This window comes from Macaca mulatta, chromosome 20 (genome assembly GCF_049350105.2).
Source record: "Macaca mulatta isolate MMU2019108-1 chromosome 20, T2T-MMU8v2.0, whole genome shotgun sequence".
NCBI classification, from domain to species: domain Eukaryota; kingdom Metazoa; phylum Chordata; class Mammalia; order Primates; family Cercopithecidae; genus Macaca; species Macaca mulatta.
In genome coordinates this window covers 22,413,320-22,425,786 of record NC_133425.1, presented here as the reverse complement: position 1 = coordinate 22,425,786, position 12,467 = coordinate 22,413,320, and the positions used below count along the sequence as shown (strand labels likewise).

The window sequence follows — 12,467 nt, the reverse complement described above, 5'->3', positions numbered from 1 at the left end:
TTCCTATGCTAACTACCTACAATCAGGCACCCCTGAAGCCTTCTCTCTTTTCCAATATGAACCTTTCCCACTGTTCTGCCAGCCTGTGAGTTTCTGCCAAATGCAAGACTCCTTGCTAGAGCAAGCTCTGAATTGATGACCTCTGCTTGCTCTCTTTTGGATAGTCTTCATTTCTTTCTATACCCTCTTCCTGCTGGGTGGAATGCAGATATAGTAGGATGCGTGGGTCTCCAGTCTCTGGTGTCATGGAACTGCCGTCCACTCTGGGCTGTTAGTAAGAGAGAAATACATTTCAGCCTTTTAAGACACCGCCATTTTGTGTCTCTGTTTCAACAACCTAACCAAACACACACACACGCACACACACACACACACCCTGAGGAGCCTTTCTAGTTCAGATTGAACATTCAAACTTCATCTATTTAAAGCATACTAATTTGGAACTTGCACAAGTTTGCCCTGGGGCAGCCTGGGTAAAAGGGTCCATTTGCACTGGATTAAAAAATCAGAGTTTGCTGAGCAGATTCATGTACTCCAGATTTTACTCATTTAAACTAGGATTTTTAAGCATCTTTCATTTGCATACAATGATTGAGATGATAATTACGAGAGACTCATACCTATTCATTAATACTTGAAATTTACTTAGTCCGGGCAGTCTGAGAGTGCTTGTCATGCAAAGGAATAAAGCTGCATTTATGCGCACAAAATTCAAAATTTTCATCAATTCTGACTGATCTCTTCAGAATAAACAAGCAAATTGCATTGACTCCTTCTTAGGCGATTCCTTTGTGTCTCAATGCACTTCCGTCTCCCATTGGATATGGCTTTGGCCCCTATAAGGCCCAGAGTTACAGAACACCAAATGCTTTTGGATGGGAAGTGTATAAGGGCAATTAATTAATGCCCATATATAATCTGCCCTTTTTCTGATCACCAGAGGCTCAAGGCCCCAACTTCCAAGCAGGAATGGCTTGCACCCTGTCACTTCTCCAGATCCACAGGGGAAGCACAGAGGCAGACCTGCAGAATTGATTTCTTGATGCCACGGATCCAGTCATCTGATTCCCCGTAAGACGCTTGGGAAAGGAAGATGGATCAAGATGCAGAATTGTTGTATTACACTTTAGTGTCTTCCACCCTTATAAGTCAAAACTGATCTTCAAGGAGCTTCTACTGTGCCTGACAGAGTACACAAAGTCCACGCGGTCCCCAGATGTTCAGCAATCCTTCCTTGCTTCCTATGGATACATGGAGCTATCTGGGAAGCATCCCCCAGAAATGCAGTTCCTTGGGACACCCTTATCCACAACCCCAGACCTCCAACATCCATCCACCCTCTCACACATTCAACCATCAGACATCTGCTATGTTCCTACTACATCTTAACAAGATATAGTCTTGACTCTTGAGGAGTTCATCGTCTATTGTGGAGGCAGACATTTACACATTTACACAAATAATTATAATCTAGTATGATAAAAGCTGCCATTGAGTCATGTACAAGCTCCCCAGTGAACAGAAGAGTGAGCAGATAGTTTAGCTGGAGAAGGCTTCAGAAATATCAAGCAAACGACACTTGAGTGAAGGGAGCATGGGTTTCCATTAGCTGGAGATGTGTCAGGGAAGAAAGCATTCCAGGTGAAGGAAATGGCATGGGAATAGGTAATGGAGACTTGAAAAATGCAACAAAAGGCACATCGTTCTGCAAGGTTGGAGCAGAGGATGAAGGAGAAACTGTAAGTTGGGGTCGTCTTGGGTGCCATGCTGGAGGATTTGGGCTTTACTAGAGGTTATAAGACACATTCAAGCCAGGGCTGGGAACTCAAATGCCTACAGGAGCCTGGCAAATGACAAACCAGCAAGGGAGGGTGCCTACATGGGAGTTGTAAAACTGGGGAGTGCAGGTTCCATCCAAAGGCAGTGGCCAATTGTTGCCATGATGCGAGGTGGGCTTAGTGTAGTCAAGTTTCTCTCTCTCTTTTTTTTAATAGGAAGCTGGAAATCCATAATTTTTACATACGAATGCTCCCAGTTTCTAACTGTTGACAGTTATTTCAAAATATCATCCTGGCCAAGCAAAAGGATATCTGATGCCCCATCAACCTTTGGACCTTCAGTGTGGCACTTCTGATCTAAAATTTCTAAGCAGAGAATGAACACAGACTTGTGTTTCAGATAGAGAGTGTCCCCATAGGTCTCACATGATCTTTCTGCCTCAGCTTCTGCCACCAAGAACTTCCTTCCTCATCTCCACCACCTTGCCTCTGCCCCAGGTAGTCCTTGCCCTCCTCCCTGACCCCCAGACCACCCCCAGCACCAGCTACCTTCTAGCACTGGGAGAAGTTGAATTAATGAACTGTGCTGCAGACCCAGCTTACAGAGAAAAACCCAGCATTAAGGACATGAGAGAGCCATATTTATTTCACATGGACAAGCATGATTCCATTGCATGCTGAACATGAAAGCTCGAATGAGCAGAGTACCCGTAACAGCAGAATTATGTGCTTTTGTCCACAGGGAGCAGGGAGAATCACAAAGTGGTTTTCAGAGACGGTGTTTTTCAAGCACAGTTGAGACCACAGGCTCTGAAGTCACTGGTTTATTTCATCACCAAAGGGTCTGTCTCCCAGGAGCGGCCGGAGGTGCTTTCAGCTTTGCAATTTCTCAATGAATTGCTAAGGTCTGAGGAAGGCTAAGGATGGTCTCCCATCCCACCACCCAGAGCATCTTGAAGAAACGAAGCTCAGAGGGAAGATACATGCCACTTGGATTTAACAAGGCCACTCCTGCGTGGACAATGACAGAGACTGACCGCTGTGCCCATAGCAACAGAACCATCATCGCTTATAGTATCTATCATCACTGGAACATTCACTCTTCTTAAAGCAATTCCTCAAGGACCCTTATGGGCAGAAAGGAGAATGATTCTGGAATTTACTGGACATGCCAGGAGCAGATCAACTTTGCTTGAACAGACTGATGAGAGATAGTGGCAGGGACTTTCTGTTCTCTCGGCTTTACCTGGGCTTCCTGGTTCCAAGATGATGCAGCTCAAGGTGGGAAAGGGGGCTGGAGCTGAGGTGTGTTGGAGGGAGAAGATCAGAGGGTCTGGGAGCAAATCTCATGGAAGAGATAAGCAGAAGAGCCCCTGCGAGCCCTTTCCTCTCGTGGGCTTATTCCCATCTGAAGTCCTGCCCAACAGTTTCATAAAATTTGATATTGTAAGGTCTATAAAATTCCCGGAGCTGGTCTATCACTTCAGGATCAATCTGTACATGAGTTCTCCCTTTTGATTTGCCCAGGCATCGAGGCAGGAGGCTCGATTCTGTTTTTTTCAAGCAAGGGAATCCTTTGGTCTTGTTGAAATAGAAGTGCTTGTCCGTGATGAATCTCTTAATGCCCAGGAAGTCCTGGACTCGCCCCATCTCGCCGGCCGGGTCAGTGATGAGTCGCTCGCCACTGACGAAGTGAATCTGAGCTAGCGGGAAGTACTGCAGCCAGCTCTCCAGGTGCAGCACGTACATGCCGATGCGGATGGCGTTCCACGACACGTCCACCAGGCCCAGGGTGCGGTTGCGGAAGGAGAGGCCCTCGAAGGTCGGGATGTCGGGCTTCTTGGAGAGTGTCTGGGTGTAATCAGAGATGGCGCGGGTCACAGGGTTCCGCACGACCACAATCAGCTTGGTGTCTCGGGACATGTTGAAGATGCGTCGGGGAGCCTCTTGAGTGACGAAGTAGCTGGGCGTCTTCTCGAGCGTGATCTGGCTCTCCAGGGTCCTGGGCATCAGGCTCCTGTGTGGGCAGAAGAAACACATCATCAAATAGGTTTGCGTGGGGCCAGGCCTCAGGCCCAGCTACATCAGCCTTTCCACCCAGGGACCTGTTGCATCCCCCTCCTCGCCTCTGTTCCGTTCAAAGCTCTCACCTGGTGAGGGACTCACTTTAAATCTTGTTGCTTTTCTTTTCTTTTCTTTTCTTTCTTTTGTTTTGAGACAGGGTCTCACTCTGTTGCCCAGGCTGGAGTGCAGTGGTACAGTCACAGCTCACTGCAGCCTCCAACTCCTGGGATCAGGCTATCTTCCCATCTCAGCCTGCCAAGTAGCTGGTACTACAGGTGTGCGCCACCATGCCTGGCTAAGTTTTTCTATTTTTTTGTAGAGCAGGGTCTCACTATGTTGCCAGGCTAGTCTCGAACACCTGGGCTCAAGCAATCCTCCCACCTCAACCTCCCAAAGTGCTGGGATCACAGGCTTTTTTTCTTATTTAATGTTTAACCTGTTTGCTTCAAGACTGGAAACAATCTAAACATCCATCATTGTGAGCTAAATAAATTGTGGAATAGCCAATTAATAGGGTTAGGTAGATCTGTATGCATTAATATGAAATGAGTTCCAACATACGGTGTTAAATGAAAATAGGCAAGATACAGCTTGTACATCTTAGGAAGGATACATAAGGAACCAATAAGAGCAGTTGCTTCTAGGGAGGAAACTCAAGGTGACTGCAGAATTAGAAGATGAGGGATAAATGAGAATTACTTTTCTTTCTTTTTTTTTTTTTCAAGGGACAAGGTCTCACTCTATCTCCCAAGGTGCAATGCAGAGTTACAATCATGGCTCACTGAAGCCTCGAACTCCGGGGCTCCATGATCCTCTCACCTCAAGAAGCCGGGTCTACAGGCTCATGCTACCACTCCTGGCTGATTTTTAACAATTTTTTGTAGAGATGGGGTCTCACTGTGTTGCCCAGGCTGGTCTTGAACTCCTGGGCTCAAGTGATTCTCCTTCCTCAGCCTCCTGAGCAGTTGAGATTACAGGTGTAAACCACCATGCCTGGCTTATTTTTTTTTTTTTTTTTTTGGTAGAGATAGGGTCTCACTATGTTGCCCTGGCTGGTCTCAAACTCCAAGCTTCAAGTGATCCTCCTGCCTTGGTTTCTCAAAGTGTTGGGACCATAGGCACAAGCCACTGCACCTGGATAAGAATTACTTTTTTATTTTATAACCTTTAAAACTGCTTGAAAATTTTAATGCATTTATTACATATTCAAAAATTACAAAATAAGCCACTGAATATTGTTCTGGCAAAAGATATTTCTCCAAATATATTAAGAAAATCTTTTTTTGGGGAAAAAGTCTTGTCTTGCAGGAATAGCAACTGTTTTAGATATGAGTTCTGACGTCTTCTTCTGCTGAAAAACGGTTGAAACACATCCTTTGTGTAGGCTTGAACAAGCCAAGAACTCCAGGCTGGTTGGGATCTCAGTCAGGAGCCAGGCTATGTAACCTCTCTTTCCCTTGTTTTTTAATTTCCTGGCTGTGCTGGAGACCTTAAGGGATTTGGGAAAAAGCACTGAAGTCTCTTTCCCGGGAGCATCTCATTCAGACCTTGATGGAGGGGAGCATCCCTGGTTCCCAACCGCTACTTCTTGATGAAGGTCACTGTTGACCCTTACGTGCATTTAGAACTACCCGAGAAGTTCTTTTCCTTTCTTTCCTTTCCTTCCTTTTTCCTTCCTTTTCTTTCCTTCCTTCATTCCTTCCTCTCTCTCTCTCTTTCTCTCTCTCTCTTTCTTTCTCTCTTTCTTTTCCTTCCTTCCTTTTCCTTCCTTCCTTCCCCTTCCTTCCTTCCTTCCCTCCCTCCCTCCCTCCCTCCCTCCCTCCCTCCCTCCCTCCCTCCCTCTCTCTCTCTCTCTCTCTCTCTCTCTCTCTTTCTTTCTTTCTTTCTTTCTTTCTTTCTTTCTTTCTTTCTTTCTTTCTTTCTTTCTTTCTTTCTTTCTTTCCTTCCTCTGTCTTTCAAACATGTCTGGGCTCTGTCCTAGAACAACTGATTCAAAATATTGAGGGAGGAGATATGCTTATATAAAGTTCCTCAGATCATTCTAATGGGAAGGCAGAGTTGAGAAACACCTTTCCCAAGCCTAATGTGGTAGGAGGCTGGTCTAGACTCCAGAGGCAGGGCTTGGATACAGGACCAAATTGAGGACTAGCTAAAACAGGGCGGGGCGGAAGCAGCTTTCCACAAGACACGCCCACCAGTGTGCCCTGTCAGCTTACCACTGCCATGGCAACGCCTGGAAGTGATCATCCCTTTCTATGGCAACAACCTGATGACCTGGAAGTTACCACCCTTTTCCTAGGGTGGTAGATTTCTGCCTAATCTGCCCCTTAATTTGCAAGTAATTAAAAGTGGGTATGAATATGACTGCAGAACTGCCTCCGAGCTGCTACTCTGGATACTCTGCCTATATACTACCCCTGTAGGGTAGCCCTTCTCTGCAAGGAACAGTGCCTCTGCTTCTGCTGTACACTGCTGCTTCAATAAAAGTTGCTTATCTAACAACACTGGCTTGCCCTTAAATTCTTTCTGGGCAAAGCCAAGAACTCCCCGAGGCTCGCCTGCCCTGCATCACTAACACTATGATTTACCAACCCCCAGAACATTCATTCTCGCATCCTTTGGAATATCAACTCCCAGTTCTTAGCTTTCTGCTTCCCGGCTCCTATCACTCTCTCCACCCAATACCCTGGCCTCACAGTTCTTTGACCTTTGCTACTCCAAGTATTTCCATTTTCTCTTCCCTTCACCAACTCTTTTTCTTGGCCATACCTTGGGTCATGTCATTGAAATTTGCTTAACTCTGAAGTGGTTAATTCAGAAATTTCACTCTAAGACTATGTAGAGGTTTGAATGGTGACCCTCCGAAAGATATGTCCACCCAGAACCTTTGTTCTGTTTTGGGTTTTGTGTGTGTGTGTGTGTGTGACAGAGTCTCACGCTGTCACCCAGGCTGGAGTACAGTGGCGCCATCAGGGCTCACTGCAGCCTCAATCTCCCCTGGCTTAGGTGATCCTCCCACCTGACAACTCCCAGGTAGCTGGGACTACAGGCACTCGCCACTACTCTTGGCTAATTTTTGTATTTTTTGTAGAGACAGGGTTTCACCATGTTGCCTAGGCTGGTCTTGAACTCCTAGGCTCAAGAGATCTGCCTGCCTTGGCTTCCCAAAGTGCTGGGATTACGGGTGTGAGTCACCATGCCCAGCCCACCCAGAACCTTTGAATGTGACCTTATTTGGCAAAAAGGTCTTTGTAGATGTAATTAAGGACTTGCAGATGAGATCATCCTGGATTAGAGTGGGCCATAAGCACAGTGACGAGTGTCCTTGTAAGAGAAGGGAGGAAGAGTCACACATTAAATACGGTGACCTGAAGACGAAGGCAGAGTGTGAAGTCAGATATCTACAAGCCATGAACACCTAGGACTGCCACGATCAGCCACTGGAAGCTAGGAGAGAGGCACAGGGCAGATTCTTCTCAGAGCAGTCAGAAGGAACCAACCCTGCGAACAATTTGGTCTCAGACTTCTATCCTCTAGAACTGTGAAATAATGCATTGCTGTTGTTTTAAGCCACCCAGTTTGCAGTAATTTGTTATGGCAGCCACAGGAAACTACAGATTACAACCTCGTCCCTTTCTACCTTTTCCAGTCTCAAACTTCTTATACCCATTTTCAAATTCATCTGGGATTCTCTTGATTTCACTTTATTCCATACCTTCTCTGGACCCAATGAACAATCATTTCAATAGCATCATCTTCATCCTCATCCATTTTCCCATTCTAATTGCTCTCTCCAGTCTCTAATAATGCATCCTTCCAGCCTTTTCTCCTTTCCAGGTCTGTCCCTGGGTTGCCAAACAGCAGTGGAGAAAATTGCTGGCACTTACAAGTAGATCCTTACTGTGTTCATGGATTCTAGCTTCCATTGAATCTTCAATACTGCTCAGTGATCTTATATTTGTCTTATCAGGCCCTTTCCATCATTTTTCATAGTGTTTCCAATTCTCATCATACACTCCCAGCCTGAATCCTGTCATCCATCCTTAACATGCAGCTAGTCTCCTGACACTAGAAAGCCATAAGCTTTCAACCTAACACCTCAACTCCTTCAACCTGCCTCTCCTCCAGCTTAAAGCTGATCCTTATGTGCAACCATCCTCAGTCCCTCCTGCTAGTCTCAGAGAACAAGGTACCCGAGGGCTCACCCATCCACCTGTGCTTAGATCCCTTCCCCTTCTGCCTTTCCTGCAAACGCACCCATTAGCGCCTTGAAACTTCTAATTCATTGCTAGGCTGATACAACTGATCTCTTGCTTCCAGGCCCAAAGTCTATGTGGACCCTTTTTGGTCGATTGAAATAGTACTTATTAGTATTAAGTAGGACAATTTTAAAAAATAGTATTTATTAGTATTGAGTAGAACAATTAAAAACAATTTTTTAAAACTTGAGTAGAACTAATTTTAATAAAGTAGTATTGAGTAGATAGTTTGCATTATGTGCAAACAATCACAAGGGCACTTGAATAGAATTCTTTGGCTGGATTTTCTTAGAAATCAGGACATATTATATCGTGACTGTGGCATATATGGTAATTAGGTGTTGGCCTGTATGACAGGAATAGATGAAATTACATAAGGATAACAGTGCATTTAAACTGTGTTTAAAGACTTCCCAAACTCTACAGGGGCTATTGAAATAAAGGTCTTTCCCAGCACAAGGAAATTGACTTGACTTGCCACTAAACAGATTCCTTTGCAATATCCTTCAATACGCTAAAGAATATCCAAGAAAGGAATTGAGGACAGATTTTCTAAGCTTACTTGACTATAGAGCTGTGAAGCACCAATTAACATCTCTTTTTGTTACCAGTTTGGAAAATGCTGACCAAATCCAGTGATCTCCAAAGTACCACATTATTCCCCCATCTGTGCACTAAAGTGAAGCTCCACGCTTCTAATTTCTTTTTTTCTTTAATTTCCTTTTTTTTTTTTTTTTTTTGAGACGGAGGTTTGCTCTTATTGCCCAGGTTGGAGTGCAATGGCACAATCTCAGCTCACTGCAACCTCTGCCTCCCGGGTTCAAGCAATTCTCCTGTCTCAGCCTCGCAAGTAGCTGTGATTACAGGCATGTGCCACCACACCCAGCTACTTTTTTGTATTTAGTAGAGACAGGGTTTCACCATGTTGGTCAGGCTGGTCTCGAACTCCCAACCTCAGGTGATCCACACACCTTGGCCTCTCAAAGTGCTAGGATTACAGGCATGAGCCACCGCACTCAGCCTACCCTTCTAATTTCTAATTGGTGTTATCAGTTGCAAAACCAAATGGCAAATACTAAAGAAGATACAAAAATCAGGCTGCAAACACGCTGTAGTCATGCCGCAAGTCAGAGGGTTCCTGGGTACTTCAAATTTTCTCTATCCCACCAAAAAACATCCTTGAATATTTATTTCTCCTTGTGTCATTGGAATAGAGTGTTGGAGTTCTGTGTGATGATAATGTGCAAAGGTACTGTGTATACCTTCCCATGCCCTGTGCACATTGGAGGAAGGCATAATTAGACTTTGCCTTGGGGCTCATCTTTCTTCTTTATGTCACTATTTAAATTTTGCTTACTTGTTTCCAGCTGCTAGCAAACAGCTGAACTTTTCTCTCACCCTGCAACCCTTTTAAGCTTTTGCCTCCTTTGTTTTCTATGTAGCTCTGCAAAAGTTACTGAAAGAATAATCTAATGCTCATTGTTTGGACTTTCCTCCCATCTGTTATTTTAACTTGCTTAGGAACTATTTTCCCTACATCTGGTAACAGCCCCAGATTTTTCCTTGAGGACTACCACTCCTGCTTTGGACAAAATCTTGGTGGGCCAAGGGTGGGGGTGCATGTCCAAAGTTAGGCTATTGGGAACCAATTGTGTTACAAAGACTAAAAAGGTGTCATAAAGATTGAAATTCCAATCAGATATAAAACCCTGGAAGAGATTCCTCATTAGTTTCTGTTGCCAAATCCCTGCAGCTATGTAGGTTCTTGCCCTTTCCGAGACCTGGCTCTTCCCCTTTCTTCTGGATTCTCTGAATTACTACACATCTTTCCAGTAAGTTTCTACTATCTTAAGTTAGTTAGAGTTGGTTTTTGTCGCTTGCAATCCAAGAATTTTAACCTTTTATAGTCTGGCCTCTTGCGATGGTTTGAATATTTGTCCCCTCCAAAACTTATGTTGAAATTTAATCCTCAACATGGTACTATTGGGAGGTGGGGACTTTAAGTGGTGATTGGGTCATGAGGGCTCTGCCTTCACGAATGGATTCATCTATTCATGGATTAATGAATTAAAGGATTAATGTGTTAATGAATTAGTGGTTTATCATGGGAGTGGAACTGGTGTCTTTATAAGAAAAGGATGAGAGATCTGAGCTAGCAAGTGAGCACACTCAATCCCCTTGCCATTTAATGCCCTGTGCTGCCTCGGGACTCTACAGAGAGCCCCCACCAGCAAGAAGGTCCTCACCAGATGGAGCCCCTTGACCTTGAACTTCTTAACCTCGATAACTGTAAGAAATAAATTCATTTTCTTTATAAATCATCCAGTTTCAGGTAATCTGTTATGAGCAACAGAAAATGGACTAAGACACTTATGTTCTGTAGAAGCTATACTCACCACTTGAGTATAAATTCCATGAGGGCAGGGCAGGGTGTATCTTAATTGCAGCTGTATCTCCAGAGTCTACCACACTCCATGGCACAAGTAAGGTCTTTATCAATATCTTTGAAATTTAAATGGAGTCAGCAACCTATCTAATCCATTTATGCATTGAAGCCCTCATCCCCTTTACAAATTCCTAACTCTCCCCAAACCATTCCGGAACTTCTCACTGGCCTGCATTCCACTTCTCTCATGCTGGTTTGTGTTTGTTTGTTTGTTTGTTTGAGACAGGGTCTTGCTCTGTCTCCCAGGCTGCAGTACAGTGACACAATCTCAGCTCACTGCAGCCTTGACCTCCCAGGCTCAAGCAATCCTCTCGCCTCAGCTCCCCAGGTAGCTAAGACCACAGGTGCCTGACTATTTTTTTTTTGTATTTTCAGTAGAGACAAAGTTTCGCCATGTTGCCCAGGCTGGTCTCAAACTCTTGGGCTCAAGCAACCCATCCACTTCAGCCTCCCAAAGTGCTGGGATTACAGGGGGGAGCCACTGCACCCAGGCCCACTTCTGTCATTCTATGTGATCCTCCTGGATGACCTCATTCCTTCCCCAGCCTTTAACCATCACCAAAGAGATGCTGACACACAAATCTGTAACTGCAGCTCCGACTGAAAGCTTTCCTATGTTCTTAACTGGAATGCCTGTCTATGGACTGGATACCTCACTTCAACAATTAACATTTTCCTCCCCAGATTTGTTTCTCCCTTTTGCCCGCTTTGCAAATATCATTATGAAAGGAGGAAAACTTCAGAATCATTCTTTTCTCTTCCTCAAATGGAATGTCCTTCATTCTTATAAGTTTACCTCCCCAACCTTCTGAAGTCTCCAGCCTCCTCCCTTAGTCCACGAACACAGCCGCGGGCCCTTGTCAACTCTTCCTCAGACCACAGATTTCTCTCTGCCCTCCATGTTCCTATTCTTTTTTCCCTTTTCAACTCATTTCATGTCCACCAGGGAATCCAATCATGGATTCTAAGCTTTCTGGAGCAAATCCAATTAAGTCAGGCATCAATGATTCTTTTGAATAAGGTCCGTATTCCTTGGCTTGGCATTTGAGGCCCTTGTCTACCTTTCTAGAATTAATCTCTTGCTCCTTCCTTGGTAGCCCGATGTTCATGCCATGCTGAACATAAAATCCTCTCCCTAGATAGGAACCTGCCCTTTCATGTGTGTTTTGCACTTGCCAAGTGTTTTATTTTTATTTTTTAAGACTCTGGTCCATCTTACTTGTCTCTCTTGCCCTGGTGAATGCCTACTCATATTTCCAAGTACAAACGAAAAGTCACACATGCCCTCTGTAAACCCTTCTTTGTAACCTCATGGCACTTTGTATAACTGCCTACTAGCACCCTCATCCCCTTGTGTGGGAATTGTTAGTTACGCATCCATTTATGCCAACAGATCCTCAGCAACTTGCACGTCTCTTGTTCATTTTTACCTGCCTCACATCACACCTAGCATACCATAGGTGCTCCATAAATGGATCAAAGATCCAGTGTCAGAGGTGGGGCCCATTGAGAAGTGGCCCTTGAGTCCTCAGAAGTTGTCAGTGCTGTTTTATAAAGTTCAGCCCTTCTTTAGCATTCTGGCCTCGGGCAGCTAGTTCTGCAGGGAACTTTTCTGTTGTTTTTAAGATTTCATTGTGCCCACAGGGGCTCTGGCTCACGACTGAGGAGGAGTCCAAGCTCTACTTCACCAAACTTTCCAAATGTAGGAAGGTAGAATGAGATTTAAGCGAACATCTCACGCCATTTCTGTTTTGCCACACGTACACTGTCCCTAGCCCAAGGCTCTGCCCTGTGGCTGGTGGGGAGGGGGTGGTGAAGTTAAGCTGCATGCCAGGACCACTTGAGGGGGTTTTGGAGCAATATAAATGTCTGGGTCCCACATCAGACTAATTAAATAAAAAACTCTGGGCATGAGGCCCA

General features: G+C 44.8%; 1 protein-coding gene across 1 annotated transcript in view; it reads right to left on the bottom strand.

Moving 5' to 3' along the window:
* Nucleotides 1-2,397: 2,397 nt before the first annotated feature.
* Nucleotides 2,398-12,467, bottom strand: part of HS3ST2 (heparan sulfate-glucosamine 3-sulfotransferase 2) — a 107,020-nt gene continuing 96,950 nt past the window's right edge. Inside the window, exon 2 of the mRNA XM_001093356.5 lies at nt 2,398-3,795. Within this exon, the coding sequence (XP_001093356.3) occupies nt 3,177-3,795 (619 nt within the window). The 3' untranslated portion in view covers nt 2,398-3,176. The remainder of the gene's footprint in view (nt 3,796-12,467) is intronic.